The 26,172-nt window shown below is 39.9% G+C and overlaps 2 protein-coding genes across 10 annotated transcripts in view; both read right to left on the bottom strand.

Annotated features, from left to right (window-relative positions):
- The window catches only part of prkcq (protein kinase C, theta), a 63,373-nt gene extending 46,444 nt beyond the window's left edge, over nucleotides 1-16,929 (bottom strand). Inside the window, exon 1 of the mRNA XM_062066395.1 lies at nucleotides 16,584-16,929. The gene's annotated coding sequence lies outside the window, so the exon portion shown is untranslated. The remainder of the gene's footprint in view (nucleotides 1-16,583) is intronic.
- Nucleotides 16,930-25,155: 8,226 nt separating this feature from the next.
- sfmbt2 (Scm like with four mbt domains 2) overlaps nucleotides 25,156-26,172 on the bottom strand; it is an 82,495-nt gene continuing 81,478 nt past the window's right edge. For 6 of the 9 annotated variants that reach the window (XM_062066380.1, XM_062066381.1, XM_062066382.1 and 3 more), the window contains one exon: nucleotides 25,157-25,820. In XM_062066380.1, coding sequence (XP_061922364.1) covers nucleotides 25,680-25,820 — 141 coding nt within the window. In that variant the 3' untranslated portion in view covers nucleotides 25,157-25,679. Of the gene's footprint in view, nucleotides 25,821-26,172 lie in introns of all 9 variants that reach the window. The other 3 variants (XM_062066386.1, XM_062066387.1, XM_062066384.1) reach the window with 2 other exon arrangements.

Below are 26,172 nucleotides of genomic sequence, written 5' to 3'. Positions count from 1 at the left end.
TGTAAGCATGCTAATGTTTTAGGCTCGCTGTGTAGCTCATTTTGTACAGTTACACCTAAAACTCTCAGATTCAGACACTCTGCACCATCTTAAAAGTACGGCGACTTCCAACGACCCCTGGACAGAGGTCCGGGGCACAGATAGCAGGCCCATCAAAATGTCTGCGTTAGTTTTTTTTTTATAACATTTTTTTTTAATTTTCTATATATTATTATTAACAAACAGGATTTCTTTGCAAAAACAGACTAATCTAGAACGACAGCAAGACAGAATATTCAACGGTGAAATGTGACAAATAAGTCGCTTTTGCCGGAAAATATGATTCTACCTCCTGGTAGAGAATGGTGCAAACTATTTAGTGGTACTCCGCTCCAAATCTGCAAAATGGTGTTTATGGTTTTTTTGTGCCTGAGATCTTCATATAGAGTAGGTATGTTCACAATCGTATCAATGTTGTGCGCCTGCTGGGAACTTCCTGTAGTCACTCTTACAACCAGTCGTCACACTTCCCTTCCTACTCGCCGTGGTTTGAAGTTTCCGCTTGAAGCATCGGGTGGGCGAAAAATACATGTCGACTTGACACTTTTCAGCCTTTTTTTTTTGGGCTGCAAAAGCTTGTCAAAGTGATGCAAACGCGCTTGAAGATGACAAATATGGCCTGTCAGGCTGCACTCATTTTAGTATTTCAGTCATTGATTTCTTTGTTCAACTCATCAAATAATCAGATGAAATGCACTTTTTAGCATAGGTGTCCAAACTTCACCACTAAGGGCCACACACTGAAAAATCAAAGCATGCGGGGGCCATTTTGATATGTTTCCTTTTCAAACCCAATACAATAATATAGATTTTTTTTTCATACCTTAAGTCAGTGGTCCCCAACCACCGGGCCGCGGCCCGGTACCGGTCCGTGGCCCGGTACCGGTCCGTGGATCGATTGGTAACGGGCCGCACAAGAATTTAAAAAAAAAAAAATACAATAAAATAAATTTAATTTTTTTATATATATATATATATTTTTTTTATTTTTTATTAAATCAACATAAAAAACAAGATACACTTACAATTAGTGCACCAACCCAAAAAAACCTCCCTCCTCTATTTACACTCATTCACACTCATTCGCACAAAAGGGTTGTTTCTTTCTGTTATTAATATTTCTGGTTCCTACATTATATATCAATATAGATCAATACAGTCTGTAGGGATACAGTCCGTAAGCACACATGATTGTATTTTTTTATGACAAAAAAAAATTTTTTTTTAATTATTTACTTGATAATATATCATATTGTAGGTGTTTATTGCACTTTGCAAAGCTCATATTTGGTTAATATTCAGTGTTTTATTGTTCATAGTTAATATTGTAAATTGCACTCTTTATTTTCATGTACACTACCGTTCAAAAGTTTGAGGTCACCCAAACAATTTTGTGGAATAGCCTTCATTTCTAAGAACAAGAATAAATAGACTGTCGAGTTTCAGATGAAAGTTCTCTTTTTCTGGCCATTTTGAGCGTTTAATTGACCCCACAAATGTGATGCTCCAGAAACTCAATCTGCTCAAAGGAAGTTCAGTTTTGTAGCTTCTGTAACGAGCTAAACTGTTTTCAGATGTGTGAACATGATTGCACAAGGGTTTTCTAATCATCAATTAGCCTTCTGAGCCAATGAGCAAACACATTGTACCATTAGAACACTGGAGTGATAGTTTCTGGAAATGGGCCTCTATACACCTATGTAGATATTGCACCAAAAACCAGACATTTGCAGCTAGAATAGTCATTTACCACATTAGCAATGTATAGAGTGTATTTCTTTAAAGTTAAGAATAGTTTAAAGTTATCTTCATTGAAAAGTACAGTGCTTTTCCTTCAAAAATAAGGACATTTCAATGTGACCCCAAACTTTTGAACGGTAGTGTACATTTTGGGTGTCCCATTCAGTAAAAAACTGTAAAATTCCATTCCGTTTTTTTGAGGTGGTCTGTCATAACGTTTTTAGAACTCTATCAAGACATTGTGACTTTTGGTATTAGTGTTCCTGAAAAAAAGGGACCCAAACACACATACTGTACAGCCGATTTTCACAACTAAATGTGTATATCTGTGGCGGAAGATGTGGCCAGCGCTGCCTGCAGGAGCAAAGGTCACCGCCTCTGTCCATGGTGCTGAGGACAGAGCACCATCACACGGTGCTGACGGCGAGACACAGCTGGCAGGTGATTCGATTTCACAGGTGGTACGTGTTAATCTAATCATCTGTTGTCTTTAACAGTAAGCGGCCGGGAGCAGGAGGAGAGAGGATACGGACGTGACTGAAAAGTAACGTTTTGTGGGAGAAAGACTTTTGATAAAACCTATACACATTAAAACCTTTCATGCCCTAAGAGAAAAAAAAACAATGCAATATTTTCCCCGGTAAATTTTTCAAAATGAAATATTTGATGTGAAGTTATTGGAGCCTTAAACAGGTCAATAATTTATAACATTGATTTCGATTCATTATTATTCTTTGAGCAAAGACAGTTTAAAAACAAATCTCATAAAAGTGTTAAAAATACATCATACATTATTTTCTTTAATTATTTTTTTTCTTTAATTATTTTTCAGATTCAACTTTTAATAGCAAAAACACAAAATACGCAATATTTTCCCCAACAAATATTTCAAAGTGGAATATTTTATGTGTAGGAATTGGAGCCTTCAATAATTAATAACATTGATTTTGAGGCATTATTATTGTGAGCAATGATAGTTTAAATATGAAAAATCCCAATAAAATGCTCAGAGATCCAAAATGGCCACGGTCATAAAAGTGTTAAAAATAAGTCATACATTTGTTTTCTTACTTTTAACATCAACTTCAGATCTATTCGTCAATTACACTTTTTTTGTTTGTTTTATGCCTTTTTTGTCATGCAAATCTTAGCTTTTAATGGCAAAATATACAATATTTTCCCCTCAAATTATTTCTAAGTGGAATATTTGATTTGCAGTAATTGGAGCCTTCAATGGGTAATAAAGCGATTTTGAGTCATTATCTTTTGAGGGAAAAAAACACGGCAGCTTTGTGTTATTTGAGTTAACATTGCAACTTTTTCTTGTTACATTTCACATGTATGCTCTTTTATTCCGTTTTTTTTATGTCATATTTTTGTAAAATACTTTTTAGAATGGGGCACTCCGAATTGTATCCATTTTTGTTAGTTAAACTCATTAAACGATATAGCTTTTTCTAATCGATTTAATTGATTAATCGTTGCAGCTCTAATGTCTCGTTACAGATATTATTCTTTACCCTGTAGCAGCCGTACATTAGCTAGGTGTTTTTATTCTTTTCACACCTGCTGATATTTACTGGGCTTCTCCATCCACATGAAGGTCACACTGACCTTTCCTGAACCTTTCATGGCGAGGGTGACGTCAGAGGGGGGAAGCACGATGAAAGCAACACAGCCTTTTGAAGTGGGGAAGAGGGGTCGGTCGGTCAATTGAGGGTCAGTGACAGAAGCCCCTGACAGCGACAAGAGGACACACACACAAGAGTGTACCTGAAGTGGGCACCGGCTCATAGACCAGCTGCATCATGGGACCTTGATAGTCTTGTGGCCGCCGAGCAACTACAAAAACCAAAAGCAGTGAAGTTGTCACGTTGTGTAAATGGTAAATAAAAACAGAATACAATGATTTGCAAATCCTTTTCAACTTATATTCAATTGAATAGACTGCAAAGACAAGATATTTCATGTTTGAACAGAGATACTTTTTTTTTTGTGCAAATAATCATTAACTTAGAATTTAATGGCAGCAAAACAGTGCAAAAAAGTTGACACAGGGGCATTTTTACCACTGTGTTACATGGCCTTTCCTTTTAACAACACTCAGGAAACGTTTGGGAACTGAGTAGACACATTTTTGAAGCTTCTCAGGTGGAATTCTTTCCCATTCTTGCTTGATGTACAGCTTATGTTGCTGTATTTTAGGCTTCATAATGCACCACACATTTTCAATGGGAGACAGGTCTGGACTACAGGCAGGCCAGTCTAGTACCTGCACTCTTTTACTACGAAGCCACGTTGATGAAACACGTGGCTTGGCATTGTCTTGCTGAAATAAGCAGGGGCGTCCATGGTAACGCTGCTTGGATGGCAACATATGTTGCTCCAAAACCTGTATGTACCTTTCAGCATTAATGGTGCCTTAACAGATGTGTAAGTTACCCATGTCTTGGGCACTAATACACCCCCATACCATCACAGATGCTGGCTTTTCAACTTTGCGCCTAGAACAATCCGGATGGTTCTTTTCCTCTTTGTTCCGGAGGACACGACGTCCACAGTGTCCAAAAAACAATTTGAAATGTGGACTCACCAGACCACAGAACACTTTTCCACTTTGCATGAGTCCATCTTAGATGAGCTCGGGCCCAGCGAAGCCTGTGGAGTTTCTGGGTGTTGTTGATAAATAGCTTTGGCTTTGCATAATAGAGTTTTACCTTGCACTTACAGATGTAGCGACCAACTGTAGTTACTGACAGTGGTTTTCTGAAGTGTTCCTGAGCCCATGTGGTGATATCCTTTACACACTGATGTCCCTTTTTGATGCAGTATCGCCTGAGGAATCGAAGGTCTGTAAAATCATCGCTTAACTGCAGAGATTTCTCCAGATTCTCTGAACCTTTTGATATTACGGACCGTAGATGGTGAAATCCCTAAATTCCTTGCAATAGCGGGTTGAGAAATGTTGTTCTTATACTGTTGGACAATTTGCTCAGCCATTTGTTGACAAAGTGGTGACCCTCGCCCCATCCTTGCTTGTGAATGACTGAAGCTGCTTTTATACCCAATCATGGCACCCACCTGTTCCCAATTAGCCTGTTCACCTGTGGGATGTTGCAAATAAGTGTTTGAAGAGCATTCCTTAACTTTCTCAGTCTTTTTTGCCACTTGTGCCAGCTTTTTTGAAACATGTTGCAGGCATGAAATTCCAAATGAGCTAATATTTGAAAAAATAACATTTCTCAGTGTGAACATTAAATATCTTGTCTTTGCAGTCTATTCAATTGAATATAAGGTGAAAAGGATTTGCAAATCATTGTATTCTCTTTTTATTTACCATTTACCCAACGTGACAACTTAAATGGTTTTGGGTTTTCTCCTACACAAGAATGAACAACAAGAAAACCAAACTATTTTAGACATCATTGCAAATATAAAGACTATTCGAATGTACTTTTATTTTATTTTTTTAAAAAGGTTGAATGTATAATAACTTGTGTATAATTCACTTTGCTGCTCAATAGCATATTTTTAATAGAATAGCTACCATGCATTGCAGTGTTTAATATGTTTCAAATGCTCTATTTTAGAGTTAATATATTACCTCAGTAAAAACATCTTAGATGATGTGAAAAAAACTGACCTGTAAGAGGCAAATAGGGGTTGTCAAAGGTCCCAGCAGGCACTAGTTCACATGTGCAAGCACCATTTTGCTGCTAATGATGCGTTCAAGGACACAGGAATCCGCAAACACTTCTGCAAGGGGAGGAGTGTCATTTTATGAGTTTAAACCTGTGACACATTTGTTTTAGACCTTATTCTCAATTTAACAATGTGCTTTTGTCAAATCCAAGGGTACTTGAATGCAACTGGCTTTATTCCAACCCACATTTACTTTAAAAACAACAAGAATACTCAACACAAATACTGTAGTTTAATTAAGATCTGCTTATTAGAATCTTTAAGAAAATAATAAAAATATATAATTTTCCTCATTTTTAAGGTAACTCTCACAAGTCACCTCTTCTTTTGGACAAATTAGACGAGTGTTAGTTTGGACCACCAGAAGGCGCCAGTGTTGTATCATGCCTTTTGTAAGCAGCAAAGAACAAGTTAAAAGCTTCAAGGGGAACTGCAATTTGAGGGGAATTTTGCCTATCCTTTGCAATCCTTAATTGAGACAAGAACACATACGTTTTTCTTTTTTATGTGAATAAACACTTGCAAAAGTCAGGTAACAATGGAGCCAATGAGAGTCGCTCTATATGAAGCACTGTAAAAAATTAAAAAAAAACATCCTGTAAGTGTACACAGTATGTAATGTAGTAACAGGCACATTACTATATTTTAAATATTTACGTATTTTGCTCATTTTAAGTATACGGCGGTGTATTAATTTCAGACACGTCACTACTTTCGCTATTTCCTTCAACAGTACCGTATTTTTCGGATTATAAATGGCTCCGGAGTATAAGTCGTACCGGCCGAAAATGCATAATAAAGAAGGAAAAAAAACATAAGTCGCACTGGAGTATAAGTCGCATTTTTGGGGGAAATTTATTTGAACCCAACACCAAGAATAGACATTTGAAAGGCAATCTAAAATAAAGAATAGTGAACAACAGGCTGAATAAGTGTACGTTATATGAGGCATAAATAACCAACTGAGAACGTGCCTGGTATGTTAACGTAACATATTACGTGAATGAGCTAAATAATATTATTTGATATTTTACGCTAATGTGTTAATAATTTCACACATAAGTCGCTCCTGACTATAAGTTGCACCCCCGGCCAAACTATGAAAAACTGCGATTTATAGTCCGAAAAATACGTAATAACAAGTATTAATCATGGCAGACTTCATGTGAGCCAACAACGATTACTTTGGGACAAATGACGATCCAGAAATGTAGATTTCTGATTATAAGGAGGAGGATTTACAAGCTTTAGAAGCTGTGATCTAAACAGATCCAGCTTAGTAAAACCCTAAGCATCATGCAGCAGTATTTGTAAGTGCTAAACAAGAAATACAAAAACTACGACCATAATAAAATAATTACTTACTGTACAATGTCGGCTCCCACTGGGATGCCGACTGATGGAACGTTTATATATTCCTGTTTAGATGAAGAATTAGTAGTAATCTTGGCCCGGGTAAAAAAAAAAATACCACCTACGGTCCGTAATATCATTGTAAATGGGTTATACTTGTATAGCGCTTTTCTACCTTCAAGGTACTCGAGCGCTTTGACACTATTTCCACATTCACCCATTCACACACCGATGGCGGGAGCTGCCATGCAAGGCCCTAACTACGACCCATCAAGAGCAAGAGTGAAGTGTCTTGCTCAAGGACACAATGGACGTGACGAGGTTGGTTGAAGGTGGGGATTGAACCAGGAACCCTCAGGTTGCTGGCACGGCCACTCTCCGTCCCCATATATAATATCATCAAAAGAATCTGAAGAAATCACTGCACGTAAGCAGCAATGCCCATGACCTTCGATCCCTCAGGCGGTACGGCATCAAAAAAACGACATCAGTGTGTAAAGGATATCACCACATGGGCTCAGGAACACTTCACAAAACCACTGTCAGTAACTACAGTTGGTCGCTACATCTGTAAGTGCAAGTTAAAACTCTACTATGCAAAGCCAAAGCCATTTATCAACAACACCCAGAAACGCCGCCGGCTTCGCTGGGGCCCGAGCTCATCTAAGATGGACTGATGCAAAGTGGAACAGTATATACAGTATGCAAAAATAAATAATTTTCACATTATTGTCTGTAGAATTTTGAGTATTTACTCCATTTTGGAATAAGGCTGTAACATAACAAAACATGGAATACTTTTAGGATGCAATGTACTAATTTATCCTTTAAAGTTTCACTTATTCTGCCTTATATTCATCTTTAATTGTATGTGTTATTATTTTTTTTACAATTATTACATTTTCTACATAATTATTTCTTTGCCGTGAAAAAAAAAACGTGTATATAATGTCAGGGGCTCTACTCATATTACCTATTAGGTACCGTATTTTTCGGAGTATAATTAGCTCCGGACGAAAATGCATAATAAAGAAGGAAAAAAAGATAAGTCGCACTGGAGTATAAGTCGGCATTTTTTGGGGAAATGTATTTGATAAAACCCAACAGCAAGAATAGACATTTGAAAGGCAATTTAAAATAAATAAAGAATAGTGAACAACAGGCTGAATAAGTGTACGTTATATGAGGCATAAATAACCAACTGAGAACGTGCCTGGTATGTTAACGTAACATATTATGGTAAGAGTCATTCAAATAACTATAACATATAGAACATGCTATACGTTTACCAAACAATCTGTCACTCCTAATCGCTAAATCCCATGAAATCTTATACGTCTAGTCTCTTACGTGAATGAGATAAATAATATTATTTGATATTTTACGCTAATGTGTTAATAATTTCACACATAAGTCGCTCCTGAGTATAAGTCGCACCCCCGGCCAAACTATGAAAAAAACTGTGACGGTATTTTATTTTTTAAAACACCCTGTCTTTTTCCCTCTTCGCATCAGGTGTGTATTCATTGCTACACCTTCTCTACGCTTTGTTTTTTTCATGCATTTAAAGAATAGTGACACGCACGTTGAATTCCAAAATGTTAGCAAACACATGATCGTAAGTGTGGATATGTAAAAGACATGGTGGGAGTGTATTATAACAATTTTTTTTTTCCTTCAGGTATGCTGTACTTAAGATATTTACCTATTAGTGTCATGCAAAGGTCGTACTTCCTGCTCAGAGTAGAGAAGATTACAGTGAGAGGAGGTCACATCACTGGAAAATCTTTGTAGGGGCTTGCTAGTGCTCTCTTTTTTTTTTTTTTTTTTTTTTTACATGTTACCATGGAAACCAGCCCAGCAGCTTAGCCAGCTGCTACAATAAAGCCCCCTACCTTACATTACACTTCCACTCCGCATGCATACCAGCACCTGGATTATAGTTACAGTATAGAACCTTGTTGGTGGACATGAGAGAGGACACACCTTCAGGGGGGTGACATGTGCACATATGCTCACAATTAGAGCGTGATAATTACACAGTCTGGCGTTAAACATCAGGCCAGTCAAGGGTGCAACACAACTGCTCATCTTTAGAAATGATCATATTCTTCTTTTCTGGGCTGATGTTATTGTGTGAATACTCCAAAACATTCACACATGCGGTTTTCTACACCAAAATTCATCTATGTGTTATTATTATTATTCTCCACATTTTGGAGCATTCTACCTTCCACATTTTTCACCTGATTCAAACCGCCTATTCGGGAATCGCGGGCTTTCCCTTGACGAATACCAAAAATTCACAGATTTCCCGGGACATTTTTCCCATTCAAAATGAATTGGGCCATTTTTCAAACTTCCACCGTTTCCACATTTTTTAACCGATTCAAACCATTCCACCTTCAACACATTCCAACATTTTGGAAATTCTAACTATTATTTTTCCAATTTAAAAAAAAATTACAGGATTTTCCAGAATTCCTGGTTTTCCAAAGCCCTATTTCCACCCTTTTTTCTGGCGACTACTCCTTCCACATTTTTCAACCCACTTCAACCGTTCCACCGTCAACACATTCCTCTTAATTAGGACAAAAAACAAGTTGTTTTTTGAACTGGAAAAATTCCCAGTTTTCCTGAAATTCCAGGAATTCCGTAATACCATTTCTCAATTCAACGTGTTGCTACTTCAACATTTACCAAATTCCAACACCAACCATTTCAACTCATTCAGACCATTCAAGTTGTATTACAATTTTCCAAAAAATTCCCACTTTTCCCAGAAATTCACATTTTTTGGGGAAATTTCCATAGAAATCAATGGCATATTCTTCAAAGTTCCACAATTACCAAATTGTTCATCTAATTCAAACTGTTCCAACTTCAAAATATTCAGCCTCTTTGGGAATTGTGTGCTCTACTTCAACAATTATTAAAAAAAAATCCCAGATTTCCCAGAATTCCAGGTTTTCCGGGACATTTTTCCCATTCAGAATTAATTGGCCATTAATCAAACTTTCACCATTTCCGCATTTTTCAACAGATTCAAACCAGTCCACCTTCAACACATTCCACCATTCTGGAAATTCAAACCACAATTTTTCTAAGTTAAAAAAAAATTCCAGGATTTTCCAGAATTCTTGGTTTTCCAAAGCCCTATTTCCACCCTTTTTTATGGTGACTACTCCTTCCACATTTTTCAACCCACTTCAACCGTTCCACCGTCAACACATTCCTCTTAATTAGGACAAAAAACAAGTTTTTTTTTACAGGACAATTCCCCGTTTTCCCAAAATTCCAGGAATTCCGTAACCCATTTCTCAATTCAACATGTTACTACTTCAACATTTACCGGCCGATTTGAAAAATTCCAACACCAACCATTTGAACTCATTCAGACCATTCAAGTTTTATTACAATTTTCCAAAAAATTCCCACTTTTCCCGAAATTCCCATTTTTTGGGGACATTTCCATAGAAATCAATGGCATATTCTTCAAAGTTCCACAATTACCAAATTGTTCATCTAATTCAAACTGTTCCAACTTCAAAATATTCAGCCTCTTTGGGAATTGTGTGCTCTACTTCAACAATTCTAAAAAAAAAAATCCCAGATTTCCCAGAATTCCAGGTTTTCCGGGACATTTTTCCCATTCAGAATTAATTGGCCATTAATCAAACTTTCACCATTTCCGCATTTTTCAACAGATTCAAACAATTCCACCTTCAACACATTCCACCATTCTGGAAATTCAAACCACAATTTTTCTAAGTTAAAAAAAAAATTCCAGGATTTTCCAGAATTCCTGGTTTTCCAAAGCCTTATTTTCACCCTTTTTTCTGGCGACAACTCCTTCCATATTTTTCAACCCACTTCAACTGTTCCACCGTCAAAACATTCCACTTAATTAGGACAAAAAACAAGTTTTTTTTTACTGGAAAATTCCCAGTTTTCCCAAAATTCCAGGAATTCCGTAACCCATTTCTAAATTCAACATGTTACTACTTCAACATTTACCGACCGATTTCAAAAATTCCAACACCAACCATTTCAACTCATTCAGACCATTCAAGTTTTATTACAATTTTCCAAAAAATTCCCACTTTTCCCGAAATTCCCATTTTTGGGGGACATTTCCACAGAAATCAATGGCATATTCTTCAAAGTTCCACAATTACCAAATTGTTCATCTAATTCAAACTGTTCCAACTTCAAAATATTCAGCCTCTTTGGGAATTGTGTGCTGTACTTCAACAATTCTAAAAAAAAAAATCCCAGATTTCCCAGAATTCCAGGTTTTCCGGGACATTTTTCCCATTCAGAATTAATTGGCCATTAATCAAACTTTCACCATTTCCGCATTTTTCAACAGATTCAAACAATTCCACCTTCAACACATTCCACCATTCTGGAAATTCAAACCACAATTTTTCTAAGTTAAAAAAAAAATTCCAGGATTTTCCAGAATTCCTGGTTTTCCAAAGCCTTATTTTCACCCTTTTTTCTGGCGACAACTCCTTCCATATTTTTCAACCCACTTCAACTGTTCCACCGTCAAAACATTCCACTTAATTAGGACAAAAAACAAGTTTTTTTTTACTGGAAAATTCCCAGTTTTCCCAAAATTCCAGGAATTCCGTAACCCATTTCTAAATTCAACATGTTACTACTTCAACATTTACCGACCGATTTCAAAAATTCCAACACCAACCATTTCAACTCATTCAGACCATTCAAGTTTTATTACAATTTTCCAAAAAATTCCCACTTTTCCCGAAATTCCCATTTTTGGGGGACATTTCCACAGAAATCAATGGCATATTCTTCAAAGTTCCACAATTACCAAATTGTTCATCTAATTCAAACTGATCCAACTTCAAAATATTCAGCCTCTTTGGGAATTGTGTGCTCTACTTCAACAATTCTAAAAAAAAAAATCCCAGATTTCCCAGAATTCCAGGTTTTCTGGGACATTTTTCCCATTCAGAATTAATTGGCCATTAATCAAACTTTCACCATTTCCGCATTTTTCAACCGATTCAAACCATTCCACCTTCAACACATTCCAACATTCTGGAAATTCAAACCACAATTTTTCTAAGTTAAAAAAAAAATTCCAGGATTTTCCAGAATTCTTGGTTTTCCAAAGCCCTATTTCCACCCTTTTTTCTGGCGACTACTCCTTCCACATTTTTCAACCCACTTCAACCGTTCCACCGTCAACACATTCCTCTTAACTAGGACAAAAAACAAGTTGTTTTTATTTACAGGAAAATTCCCCGTTTTCACAAAATTCCAGGAATTCCGTAACCCATTTCTCAATTCAACATATTACTACTTCAACATTTACCGACCAATTTGAAAAATTCCAACACCAACCATTTGAACTCATTCAGACCACTCAAGTTTTATTATAATTTTCCCAAAAATTCCCACTTTTCCAGAAATTCCCAAATTTTGGGGAAATTCCCATAGAAATCAATGTGATTATTCTTCAGAGCTCGACAATTACCAAAATGTTCATCTGATTCAAACTGTTCCAACATCAAAATATTCAGCCTGTTTGGGAATTGTGTGATATACTTCAACAATTCTAAAAACAATTCCCAACACCAACCATTTCAACTCATTCAGACCATTCAAGTTTTATTACAATTTTCCAAAAATCAATGGCAGATTCTTCAAAGTTCCACAATTACCAAATTGTTCATCTAATTCAAACTGTTCCAACTTCAAAATAATCAGCCTCTTTGGGAATTGTGTGCTCTACTTCAACAATTCTAAAAAAAAAAAATCCCAGATTTCCCAGAATTCCAGGTTTTCCGGGACATTTTTCCCATTCCGAATTAATTGGCCATTAATCATACTTTCACAATTTCTCCATTTTTCAACCGATTCAAACCATTCCACCTTCAACACATTCCACCATTCTGGAAATTCAAACCGCAATTTTTCTAAGTTAAAAAAAAAATTCCAGGATTTTTCAGAATTCTTGGTTTTCCAAAGCCCTATTTCCACCCTTTTTTCTGGAGACTACTCCTTCCACATTTTTCAGCCCACTTCAACCGTTCCACCGTCAACACATTCCTCTTAATTTGGACAAAAAACAAAGTTGTTTTTTGAAATGGAAAATTCCCGGTTTTCCCGAAATTCCGTAACCCATTTCTCAATTCAACATATCACTACTTCAACATTTACCAACAGGTTTGAAAAATTCCAACACCAACCATTTCAACTCATTCAGACCATTCAAGTTTTTTTTTTTACTATGTTCCAAAAAAATAAAGCATTTCCCGAAATTCCCAAATTTTGGGGAAATTCCCATTGAAATCCATGGGACATTTTTTAAAGTTCCACATTTTTCATTTGATTCAAACTGTTCCAACTTCAAAATATTCAGCATGTTTGGGAATTGTGTGCTCTACTTCAACAATTCTAAAAAAAATTCTGGTTTTCCCATAATTAATTTTTTTATTTTCCCCATTCAAAATGAATTTTCCATTTTTCAAACTTCCACAATTCCCACATTCTTCAACCCGTTCAAACCATTCCACCTTCAACACATTCCAATTCATCCTGGAAATTCGAACTGTTTCTACGTTCAACAAATTTTCAGGAATTCCATTTTTTTTTTTCTAACCCTATCTCCAAACTTTTTCGTTTGACTACTCCTTTTCCTTTTTTCATCCCATCTCAACCGTTCCACCGTAAAAAGATTTGAGACAAAATAAGTTGGTTTAGGAACTACAAACATTCCCGGTTTTCCCGAAATTCCAGGAATTCCATAATACAATTTCTCAATGAAAAAACTGTTACTATTTCAACATTTCTTGACCGATTTAAACAATTCCAACACCAACTAATTTAGCTCATTCAAGCTCCTAATCACTTTCCAAAAAAAAATCCCGCTTTTCCCTAAATGCTCAAATTTCCAGGAAGTTCCCAGTGAAATGAATGGGACATTTTTCCAAGTTGCACAATTCCCACATTTTTCAACCTATTCAAACCATTCCAACATCAAAACATTCAACTCATCCAACTAACACTTTACCAAGTTCCAAACCAAATTCCGGTTTTCCTGGAAATTCAAACTCTTCAACATTCAAACCATTCCAACATTCAAACTATTCTTACATTCATACTACATTCGGTCAGCATTTCAGTTCAACTTCAGCATTGGAGCATTTATACGCATCTAGTTGTGGTTATAGTTTTCAGTTTATTTAACAGTTTAGTGCAGTGATTATCAAACTGTGGTGCGAGTACCAATAGTGGTACTTGGGCGCCATGTAGCGGTACGAAAAATAATTACTTGATTAAAGTATAGTGTTTTATTTTCCTATATTTAAACAGTGTTACTCTTCAAACTGTGTGTAATGTTACAGTGGCCAAAAATATTAAATATACTTGTTAAATAAAACCTCTGCCTTGTTTTAAATGAGTACTTAAGGCCTACTACACCATTGTATTTTAATGTTTGTCATTGTGGTGGTGCTTGAGAGCCAAGTGTTTTCTGAGGTGCTACTTGGTGGGAACAGTTTTAAGAAACCTCTGGTTTAATGCGTAAGCAGGTGTACCTAATGCTGTGGCCGCCTAGTTGGAAAAGTTTCACTCTCTCACAGCGGGAAGCAACACATTCCACACTCAAGCTGAGATGGAAAATGAGGAGTTAGATGACGGTCAGAGTTAGATAATAACGGTTAGATGACAATAGGAGTAAAATGACAATAAAAATCTAGGTGACAAAAATGACAATAAGAGTTAAATGACAAAAAGAGTGAAATAATAGAAGGAATATGACAATAAGAGTTAAATAACAAAACAAGTTAAATATTAGAAGGAAGAGGACAAAAGAGTTAAATGACAAAAAGAGTGAAATAATAGAAGGAAGATGACAAGTTAAACAATAGATAGCAGATGACACTAAGTTAAATGACAAAACAAGTTAAATATTAGAAGGAAGATGACATAAGAGTTAAATGATAGATGGAAGATGACAATAAGAGTTAAATGACAAAACAAGTTAAATAATAGAAGGAATATGACAACAGTTAAATGACAAAAAATAATTAAATAGTAGGAAGATGACAATAAGAGTTAAATGACAAAAATAGTTAAATAGAAGGAAGATGACAATAAGAGTTAAATGACAAAACAAGTTAAATATAAGGAATATAACAATAAGAGTTAAATGACAAAACAAGTTAAATAGAAGGAAGATGACAATAAGAGTTAAATGACAAAACAAGTTAAATAATAGAAGGAAGATGACAATAAGATTTAAATGACAAAAAGAGTGAAATAATAGAAGGAATATGACAATAAGAGTTAAATGACAAAAAGAGTTAAATAGAAGATGAAGACAAAAACAGTTAAATAATAGAAGGAAGATGACAATAAGAGTTAAATAATAGAAGATGACAATAAAAGTTAAATGACAAACCAAGTTAAATAGAAGGAAGATGACAATAAGAGTTAAATGACAAAACAAGTTAAATAATAGAAGGAAGATGACAATAACAGTTAAATGACAAAGAGTTAAATAATAGAACAAATGTGACAAGAGTTAAATGAAAAAAATAAAATAGAAGGAATATGACAACAGTTAAATGACAAAAAAAGTGAAATAGAAGGAATATGACAATAAGATTTAAATGACAAAAAAAAGAGTTGTATGATAATAGGAAAATGACAGTAAGAGTAAAATGACAAAACAAGTTAAATAATAGAAGGGAGATTGCAATAAGAGTTAAATGACAAAAAGAGTTAAATGACAGAAGGAAGATGACAATAAGAATTAAATGACAAAAAGAGTGAAATAGAAGGATGACAAGAGGTAAATGACAAAACAAGTTAAATAATAGAAGGGAGATTGCAATAAGAGTTAAATGACAAAAATAGTTAAATGACAGAAGGAAGATGACAATACGTTAAATGACAAAAAGAGTGAAATAGAAGATGACAATAAGAGTTAAATGACAAAACAAGTTAAATACGGTAATAGAAGGGATGACAAGAGTTAAATGACAAAAAGAGTTACATAATAGGAAAATGACAGTAAGAGTTAAATGACAAAAATAGTTAAATGATAAGGAATATGACAAGAGTTCAAAGACAAAAAAAGTGAAATAATAAGGAAGATTGACATTAAGAGTTAAATTATTAATGGAAGATGACAAAACAAGTTAAACGATAGAAGGAATATGACAATAAGAGTTAAATGACAAAAATAGTTAAATGAAAGGAATATGACAATAAGAGTTAAATTATTAATGGAAGATGACAAAACAAGTTATACGATAGAAGGAAGATGACAAGAGTTAAATGACAAAGTGTTCAATGATAATAATCTTATACATATTCACACAGCCATGTGTTGTCAATTAAACATTACAGCTGTAGTATAAACTTTGGCTTCAGCCTATTCCTTTTTTGGTCATTCTTTTTCTTTTTGTGTGTAAATGTGTATGATTGTTAAATATGTATCATCTGTACTCTTAAACTGATTACACTAAATGGCTAATTGTTGATTATATGACCGAAATAAACTTCTCATTCATATACCAATATTAGCACAAACTCTGTCCCATCACACAATAAAGAATATATAGTTACTAAGACATACACACAATTAAATATATTTATAAAGAACATGTATTTACTAAGAAGTAAGAAGTAAATGTTTTAGAAGTATGTCGCTAGCTAGCAACCGCGGCTACATCAGAGTGCTAACTTTCACTCTCACTTACCTTTAGGACAGTTTATATCCACTTCTATCTTCTTTGTTCCTGTTCATATATGCTATTCCACAGTTTATATCCACTTCTGTCATCTTGTTCCTTTTCAAATGTGCTATTTCAGTATATATTTGTGTAAATATGCAGCAGTTGCAGGGACATGCTAATCAGCTGTGTGCTACTAAGCTACACTGCCAATAAAAATGTCATCTTGGGGTTATTAGTCAATAAAAATGTCATCTTGGGGTTATTAGTCAACAAAAATGTCATCTGCCGGTAAAAATTAAAACAAATTAAAAGTAAACCTGCTGAAACTTGTCCAACTCACGTACATAAAAGTTGTTTGGGCCACAGGCGGTGATTGGCAGTTGAGGTTGCCAGGCAACAACTCCACACTAGTGTCTCAATTAAAAAACATAAGAATTCAACAGCATACAAAATGAATAGAAATGTATTTTCTTGCCACAACTAATGAACACAGTTGTGGACGGAGCCGACACAACTAATGAACACAGTTGTGGACGGAGCCGACAACTAATGAACACAGTTGTGGACGGAGCCGACAACTAATGAACACAGTTGTGGACGGAGCCGACACAAGGAATGAACACAGTTGTGGACGGAGCCGACACAAGGAATGAACACAGTTGTGGACGGAGCCGACACAAGGAATGAACACAGTTGTGGACGGAGCCGACAACTAATGAACACAGTTGTGGACGGAGCAGACACAACTAATGAACACACTTGTTGACGGAGCCGACACAACTAATGAACACAGTTGTGGACGGAGCAGACACAGCTAATGAATACACTTGTGGACGGAGCCGACAACTAATGAACACAGTTGTGGACGTAGCTGACACAACTAATGAACACACTTGTGGACGGAGCCGACACAACTAATTAACACACTTGTGGACGGAGCCGACACAAGAAATGAACACAGTTGTGGACGGAGCTGACAACTAATGAACACAGTTGTGGACGGAGCCGACACAACTAATGAACACACTTGTGGACGGAGCCGACACAAGAAATGAACACAGTTGTGGACGGAGCTGACAACTAATGAACACAGTTGTGGACGTAGCCGACAACTAATGAACACAGTTGTGGTAGAGTCGACAACTAATGAACACAGTTGTGGACAGAGCCGACTACTAATGAACACAGTTGTGGACAGAGCCGACAACTAATGAACACAGTTGTGGACGTAGCAGACAACTAATGAACACAGTTGTGGACGGAGCAGACAACTAATGAACACAGTTGTGGACGGAGCCGACTACTAATGAACACAGTTGTGGACGGAGCCGACAACTAATGAACACAGTTGTGGAGGGAGCCGACAACTAATGAACACAGTTGTGGAGGGAGCCGACAACTAATGAACACAGTTGTGGAGGGAGCCGACAACTAATGAACACAGTTGTGGAGGGAGCCGACAACTAATGAACACAGTTGTGGACGGAGCCGACAACTAATGAACACAGTTGTGGACGGAGCAGACAACTAATGAACACAGTTGTGGACGGAGCCGACAACTAATGAACACAGTTGTGGACGGAGCAGACAACTAATGAACACAGTTGTGGATGGAGCAGACACAACTAATGAACACAGTTGTGGAGGGAGCCGACAACTAATGAACACAGTTGTGGAGGGAGCCGACAACTAATGAACACAGTTGTGGAGGGAGCCGACAACTAATGAACACAGTTGTGGAGGGAGCCGACAACTAATGAACACAGTTGTGGACGTAGCAGACAACTAATGAACACAGTTGTGGACGGAGCAGACAACTAATGAACACAGTTGTGGACGGAGCCGACACAACTAATGAACACAGTTGTGGACGGAGCAGACACAGCTAATGAACAGTTGTGGACTGAGCAGACACAGCTAATGAACACAGTTGTGGACTGAGCAGACACAGCTAATGAACACAGTTGTGGACGTAGCAGACAACTAATGAACACAGTTGTGGACGGAGCAGACACAGCTAATGAACACAGTTGTGGACTGAGCAGACACAGCTAATGAACACAGTTGTGGACTGAGCAGACACAGCTAATGAACACAGTTGTGGACGTAGCAGACAACTAATGAACACAGTTGTGGACGGAGCAGACAACTAATGAACACAGTTGTGGACGGAGCAGACAACTAATGAACACAGTTGTGGACGGAGCCGACACAACTAATGAACACACTTGTGGACGGAGCCGACACAAGAAATGAACACACTTGTGGACGGAGCCGACAACTAATGAACACAGTTGTGGACGGAGCCGACAACTAATGAACACAGTTGTGGATGGAGCAGACAAAAGGAATGAACACAGTTGTGGACGGAGCTGACGCAAGGAATGAACACACTTGTGGACAGAGCCGACAACTAATGAACACAGTTGTGGATGGAGCAGACACAAGGAATGAACACAGTTGTGGACGGAGCAGACACAACTAATGAACACAGTTGTGGACAGAGCCGACACAAGAAATGAACACAGTTGAGGACGGAGCTGAAAACTAATGAACACAGTTGTGGTAGAGTCGACAACTAATGAATACAGTTGTGGACGGAGCAGACACAAGGAATGAACACAGTTGTGGACGGAGCCGACACAAGAAATGAACAGTTGTGGATGGAGCCGACACAAGAAATGAACACAGTTGTGGACGAAGCCGACACAAATGAACACAGTTGTGGACGGAGCAGACAACTAATGAACACAGTTGTGGACGGAGCCGACACAAGAAATGAACACAGTTGTGGACGGAGCAGACAACTAATGAACACAGTTGTGGACGGAGCCGACACAAGAAATGAACACAGTTGTGGATGGAGCAGACAACTAATGAACACAGTTGTGGACGTAGCCGACACAAGAAATGAACACAGTTGTGGACGGAGCCGACAACTAATGAACAGAGTTGTGGACGGAGCCGACACAAGAAATGAACAGTTGTGGACGGAGCCGACAACTAATGAACACAGTTGTGGAGGGAGTTGACAACTAATGAACACAGTTGTGGACGGAGCCGACACAAGAAATGAACACAGTTGTGGACGGAGCCGACACAAGAAATGAACACAGTTGTGGACGTAGCCGACACAAGAAATGAACACAGTTGTGGACGGAGCTGACAACCAATGAACACAGTTGTGGACGGAGCCGACAACTAATGAACACAGTTGTGGACGGAGCCGACACAAGAAATGAACAGTTGTGGACGGAGCCGACAACTAATGAACACAGTTGTGGAGGGAGTTGACAACTAATGAACACAGTTGTGGACGGAGCCGACACAAGAAATGAACACAGTTGTGGACGGAGCCGACACAAGAAATGAACACAGTTGTGGAGGGAGCCGACAACCAATGAACACAGTTGTGGCCGGAGCTTACAACTAATGAACACAGTTGTGGACGGAGCTTACAACTAATGAACACAGTTGTGGACGGAGCTGACACAACTAATGAACACAGTTGTGGACGTAGCTGACAACTAATGAACACAGTTGTGGACGGAGCCGACAACTAATGAACACAGTTGTGGATGGAGCAGACACAAGGAAACACAGTTGTGGACGGAGCCGACACAACTAATGAACACAGTTGTGGACGGAGCCGACAACTAATGAACACAGTTGTGGACGGAGCCGACAACTAATGAACACAGTTGTGGATGGAGCCTACACAAGGAATGAAGACTGGCCTGCTCCTGCAAGATGCTGGTGAGTGAGGCACAGTGCGTAGAAGTGATGAAGAGGACAAATTCCTGAAAAGAAATGTATTTTCTTGCTTATCAAAAACATTCAGACATTGCATAGATGATGAAGACACAAACAGCAGGTGTTGAAGAGCAAGAGGAGCGTGCACACGCTGGCCCGCTGTAAAATAAATTATTAAAAAGAGATAAAAGTCAAATTTGTCAACAAGTGAGCTTGTAAATAAATACTTGAAATATATTAATGATGAGGCCATTGTGTGTTTAAATGAGTGCTCCTCTGTCACGTCATGGCAAACTGAAACATAAAGGTGTACTCAATTGTTGCTACTGAGGGCGTGGTAGCATCACGCTGACAGTGGTAGCATCACGCTGACAGTGGTAGCATCACGCTGACAGTGGTAGCATCACGCTGACAGTGGTAGCATCACGCTGACAGTGGTAGCATCACGCTGACAGTGGTAGCATCACGCTGACAGTGGTAGCATCACGCTGACAGTCACTCGGAGAAAATGCTTTTGTTCTTCATTCTGTTGCAGCTTGGGAAAACATCTGGCAACTTCCTGAGAAGGGACGGCGTTTCCACCAGGGGGGAGGATCAGTTGGCGTTTCCACGAGGGGGGAGGATCAGTTGGCGTTTCCACCAGGGGGGAGGATCAGTTGGCGTTTCCACCAGGGGGGCGTATCAGTTGGCGTACTGTCTGTAGAAGGCCAGCTTGACTCGCTCGATGTGGTGGCACAGCTTGATGGCGGGGCCCAGCTTCAGCTCCATGCACTCCTGCACCGTGGGGAGAGTCAGCAGCAACATGGCCTGACCATCGATGTCCTGCAACGGCACACAGCATGAGGCCACACCATTGTGGACGGAGCCAACACAACTAATGAACACAGTTGTGGACGTAGCCGACACAAGGAATGAACACAGTTGTGGACGCAACCGACAACTAATGAACACAGTTGTGGACGGAGCCGACAACTAATGAACACAGTTGTGGACGGAGCCGACACAACTAATGAACACAGTAGTGGACGGAGCAGACAACTAATGAACACAGTTGTGGACGGAGCCGACACAAGGAATGAACACAGTTGTGGACGCAACCGACAACTAATGAACACAGTTGTGGATGGAGCAGACACAAGGAAACACAGTTGTGGACGGAGCCGACACAACTAATGAACACAGTTGTGGACGGAGCCGACAACTAATGAACACAGTTGTGGACGGAGCCGACAACTAATGAACACAGTTGTGGATGGAGCCTACACAAGGAATGAAGACTGGCCTGCTCCTGCAAGATGCTGGTGAGTGAGGCACAGTGCGTAGAAGTGATGAAGAGGACAAATTCCTGAAAAGAAATGTATTTTCTTGCTTATCAAAAACATTCAGACATTGCATAGATGATGAAGACACAAACAGCAGGTGTTGAAGAGCAAGAGGAGCGTGCACACGCTGGCCCGCTGTAAAATAAATTATTAAAAAGAGATAAAAGTCAAATTTGTCAACAAGTGAGCTTGTAAATAAATACTTGAAATATATTAATGATGAGGCCATTGTGTGTTTAAATGAGTGCTCCTCTGTCACGTCATGGCAAACTGAAACATAAAGGTGTACTCAATTGTTGCTACTGAGGGCGTGGTAGCATCACGCTGACAGTGGTAGCATCACGCTGACAGTGGTAGCATCACGCTGACAGTGGTAGCATCACGCTGACAGTGGTAGCATCACGCTGACAGTGGTAGCATCACGCTGACAGTGGTAGCATCACGCTGACAGTGGTAGCATCACGCTGACAGTCACTCGGAGAAAATGCTTTTGTTCTTCATTCTGTTGCAGCTTGGGAAAACATCTGGCAACTTCCTGAGAAGGGACGGCGTTTCCACCAGGGGGGAGGATCAGTTGGCGTTTCCACGAGGGGGGAGGATCAGTTGGCGTTTCCACCAGGGGGGAGGATCAGTTGGCGTTTCCACCAGGGGGGCGTATCAGTTGGCGTACTGTCTGTAGAAGGCCAGCTTGACTCGCTCGATGTGGTGGCACAGCTTGATGGCGGGGCCCAGCTTCAGCTCCATGCACTCCTGCACCGTGGGGAGAGTCAGCAGCAACATGGCCTGACCATCGATGTCCTGCAACGGCACACAGCATGAGGCCACACCATTGTGGACGGAGCCAACACAACTAATGAACACAGTTGTGGACGGAGCAGACACAACTAATGAACACAGTTGTGGACGGAGCAGACACAACTAATGAACACAGTTGTGGACGGAGCAGACACAACTAATGAACACAGTTGTGGACAGAGCCGACACAAGGAATGAACACAGTTGTGGACGCAACCGACAACTAATGAACACAGTTGTGGACGGAGCTGACACAAGGAATGAACACAGTTATGGACGGAGCCGACACAAGGAATGAACACAGTTATGGACGCAACCGACAACTAATGAACACAGTTGTGGACGGAGCCGACACAAGGAATGAACACAGTTGTGGACGCAACAGACAACTGATGAACACAGTTGTGGACGGAGCCGACACACCTAATGAACACAGTTGTGGACGGAGCCGACAACTAATGAACACAGTTGTGGACGGAGCAGACAACTAATGAACACAGTTGTGGACAGAGCAGACAACTAATGAACACAGTTGTGGACAGAGCAGACAACTAATGAACACAGTTGTGGACGCAACCGACAACAAATGAACACAGTTGTGGACGCAACCGACACAACAAATGAACACAGTTGTGGACGCAACCGACACAACTAATGAACACAGTTGTGGACGCAACCGACAACTAATGAACACAGTTGTAGACGCAACCGACAACTAATGAACACAGTTGTGGACGCAACCGACAACTAATGAACACAGTTGTGGACGGAGCCGACAACTAATTAACACAGTTGTGGACAGAGCAGACAACTAATGAACACAGTTGTGGACGGAGCAGACAACTAATGAACACAGTTGTGGACGGAGCCGACAAGGAATGAACACAGTTGTGGACGGAGCCGACACAAGGAATGAACACAGTTGTGGACGCAACCGACAACTAATGAACACAGTTGTGGACGGAGCCGACACAAGGAATGAACAGTTGTGGACGGAGCCGACACAAGGAATGAACACAGTTGTGGACGCAACCGACAACTAATGAACACAGTTGTGGACGCAACCGACAACTAATGAACACAGTTGTGGACGCAACCGACAACTAATGAACACAGTTGTGGACGCAACCGACAACTAATGGACACAGTTGTGGACGCAACCGACAACTAATGAACACTGTTGTGGACGGAGCCGACACAACTAATGAACGGAGCAGACACAAGGAATGAACAGTTGTGGACGGAGCCGACACAAGGAATGAACACAGTTGTGGACGCAACCGACACAACTAATGAACACAGTTGTGGACGCAACCGACAACTAATGAACACAGTTGTGGACGCAACCGACAACTAATGAACACAGTTGTGGACGGAGCCGACACAAGGAATGAACAGTTGTGGACGGAGCCGACACAAGGAATGAACACAGTTGTGGACGCAACCGACAACTAATGAACACAGTTGTGGACGGAGCCGACACATAGAATGAACAGTTGTGGACGGAGCCGACACAAGGAATGAACACAGTTGTGGACGCAACCGACAACTAATGAACACAGTTGTGGACGCAACCGACAACTAATGAACACAGTTGTGGACGGAGCCGACACAAGGAATGAACACAGTTGTGGACGCAACCGACAACTAATGAACACAGTTGTGGACGCAACCGACACAACTAATGAACACAGTTGTGGACGCAACCGACAACTAATGAACACAGTTGTGGACGCAACCGACAACTAATGAACACAGTTGTGGACGGAGCCGACACAACTAATGAACACAGTTGTGGACGGAGCCGACAACTAATGAACACAGTTGTGGACGGAGCCGACAACTAATGAACACAGTTGTGGACAGAGCAGACAACTAATGAACACAGTTGTGGACGGAGCAGACAACTAATGAACACAGTTGTGGACGGAGCAGACAACTAATGAACACAGTTGTGGACGGAGCAGACAACTAATGAACACAGTTGTGGACGGAGCAGACAACTAATGAACACAGTTGTGGACGGAGCCGACAACTAATGAACACAGTTGTGGACAGAGCAGACAACTAATGAACACAGTTGTGGACGCAACCGACAACAAATGAACACAGTTGTGGACGCAACCGACAACAAATGAACACAGTTGTGGACGCAACCGACACAACTAATGAACACAGTTGTGGACGCAACCGACACAACTAATGAACACAGTTGTGGACGCAACCGACACAACTAATGAACACAGTTGTGGACGCAACCGACACAACTAATGAACACAGTTGTGGACGGAGCCGACAACTAATGAACACAGTTGTGGACGGAGCCGACAACTAATGAACACAGTTGTGGACGGAGCAGACAACTAATGAACACAGTTGTGGACGGAGCTGACAACTAATGAACACAGTTGTGGACGGAGCCGACAACTAATGAACACAGTTGTGGATGGAGCAGACACAAGGAATGAACACAGTTGTGGACGGAGCTGACACAAGGAATGAACACAGTTGTGGACGGAGCTGACACAAGGAATGAACACAGTTGTGGATGGAGCCGACAACTAATGAACAGTTGTGGACAGAGCCGACACAAGGAATGAACACAGTTGTGGATGGAGCCTACACAAGGAATGAAGACTGGCCTGCTCCTGCAAGATGCTAGTGAGTGAGGCACAGTGCGTAGAAGTGATGAAGAGGACAAATTCCTGAATAGAAATGTATTTTCTTGCTTATCAAAAACATTGACATTGCATAGATGATGAAGACACAAACAGCAGGTGTTGAAGAGCAAGAGGAGCGTGCACACGCTGGCCCGCTGTAAAATAAATTATTAAAAAGAGATAAAAGTCAAATTTGTCAACAAGTGAGCTTGTAAATAAATACTTGAAATATATTAATGATGAGGCCATTGTGTGTTTAAATGAGTGCTCCTCTGTCACGTCATGGCAAACTGAAACATAAAGGTGTACTCAATTGTTGCTACTGAGGGCGTGGTAGCATCACGCTGACAGTGGTAGCATCACGCTGACAGTGGTAGCATCACGCTGACAGTGGTAGCATCACGCTGACAGTGGTAGCATCACGCTGACAGTGGTAGCATCACGCTGACAGTGGTAGCATCACGCTGACAGTGGTAGCATCACGCTGACAGTCACTCGGAGAAAATGCTTTTGTTCTTCATTCTGTTGCAGCTTGGGAAAACATCTGGCAACTTCCTGAGAAGGGACGGCGTTTCCACCAGGGGGGCGTATCAGTTGGCGTACTGTCTGTAGAAGGCCAGCTTGACTCGCTCGATGTGGTGGCACAGCTTGATGGCGGGGCCCAGCTTCAGCTCCATGCACTCCTGCACCGTGGGGAGAGTCAGCAGCAACATGGCCTGACCATCGATGTCCTGCAACGGCACACAGCATGAGGCCACACCATTGTGGACGGAGCCAACACAACTAATGAACACAGTTGTGGACGTAGCCGACACAAGGAATGAACACAGTTGTGGACGCAACCGACAACTAATGAACACAGTTGTGGACGGAGCCGACAACTAATGAACACAGTTGTGGACGGAGCCGACACAACTAATGAACACAGTAGTGGACGGAGCAGACAACTAATGAACACAGTTGTGGACGGAGCCGACACAAGGAATGAACACAGTTGTGGACGCAACCGACAACTAATGAACACAGTTGTGGACGGAGCAGACACAAGGAATGAACACAGTTATGGACGGAGCCGACACAAGG

This window comes from Entelurus aequoreus, linkage group LG12, assembly GCF_033978785.1.
Source record: "Entelurus aequoreus isolate RoL-2023_Sb linkage group LG12, RoL_Eaeq_v1.1, whole genome shotgun sequence".
Taxonomy (NCBI): Eukaryota; Metazoa; Chordata; class Actinopteri; order Syngnathiformes; family Syngnathidae; genus Entelurus; species Entelurus aequoreus.
This window is presented reverse-complemented; position numbering and strand designations above follow the sequence as displayed.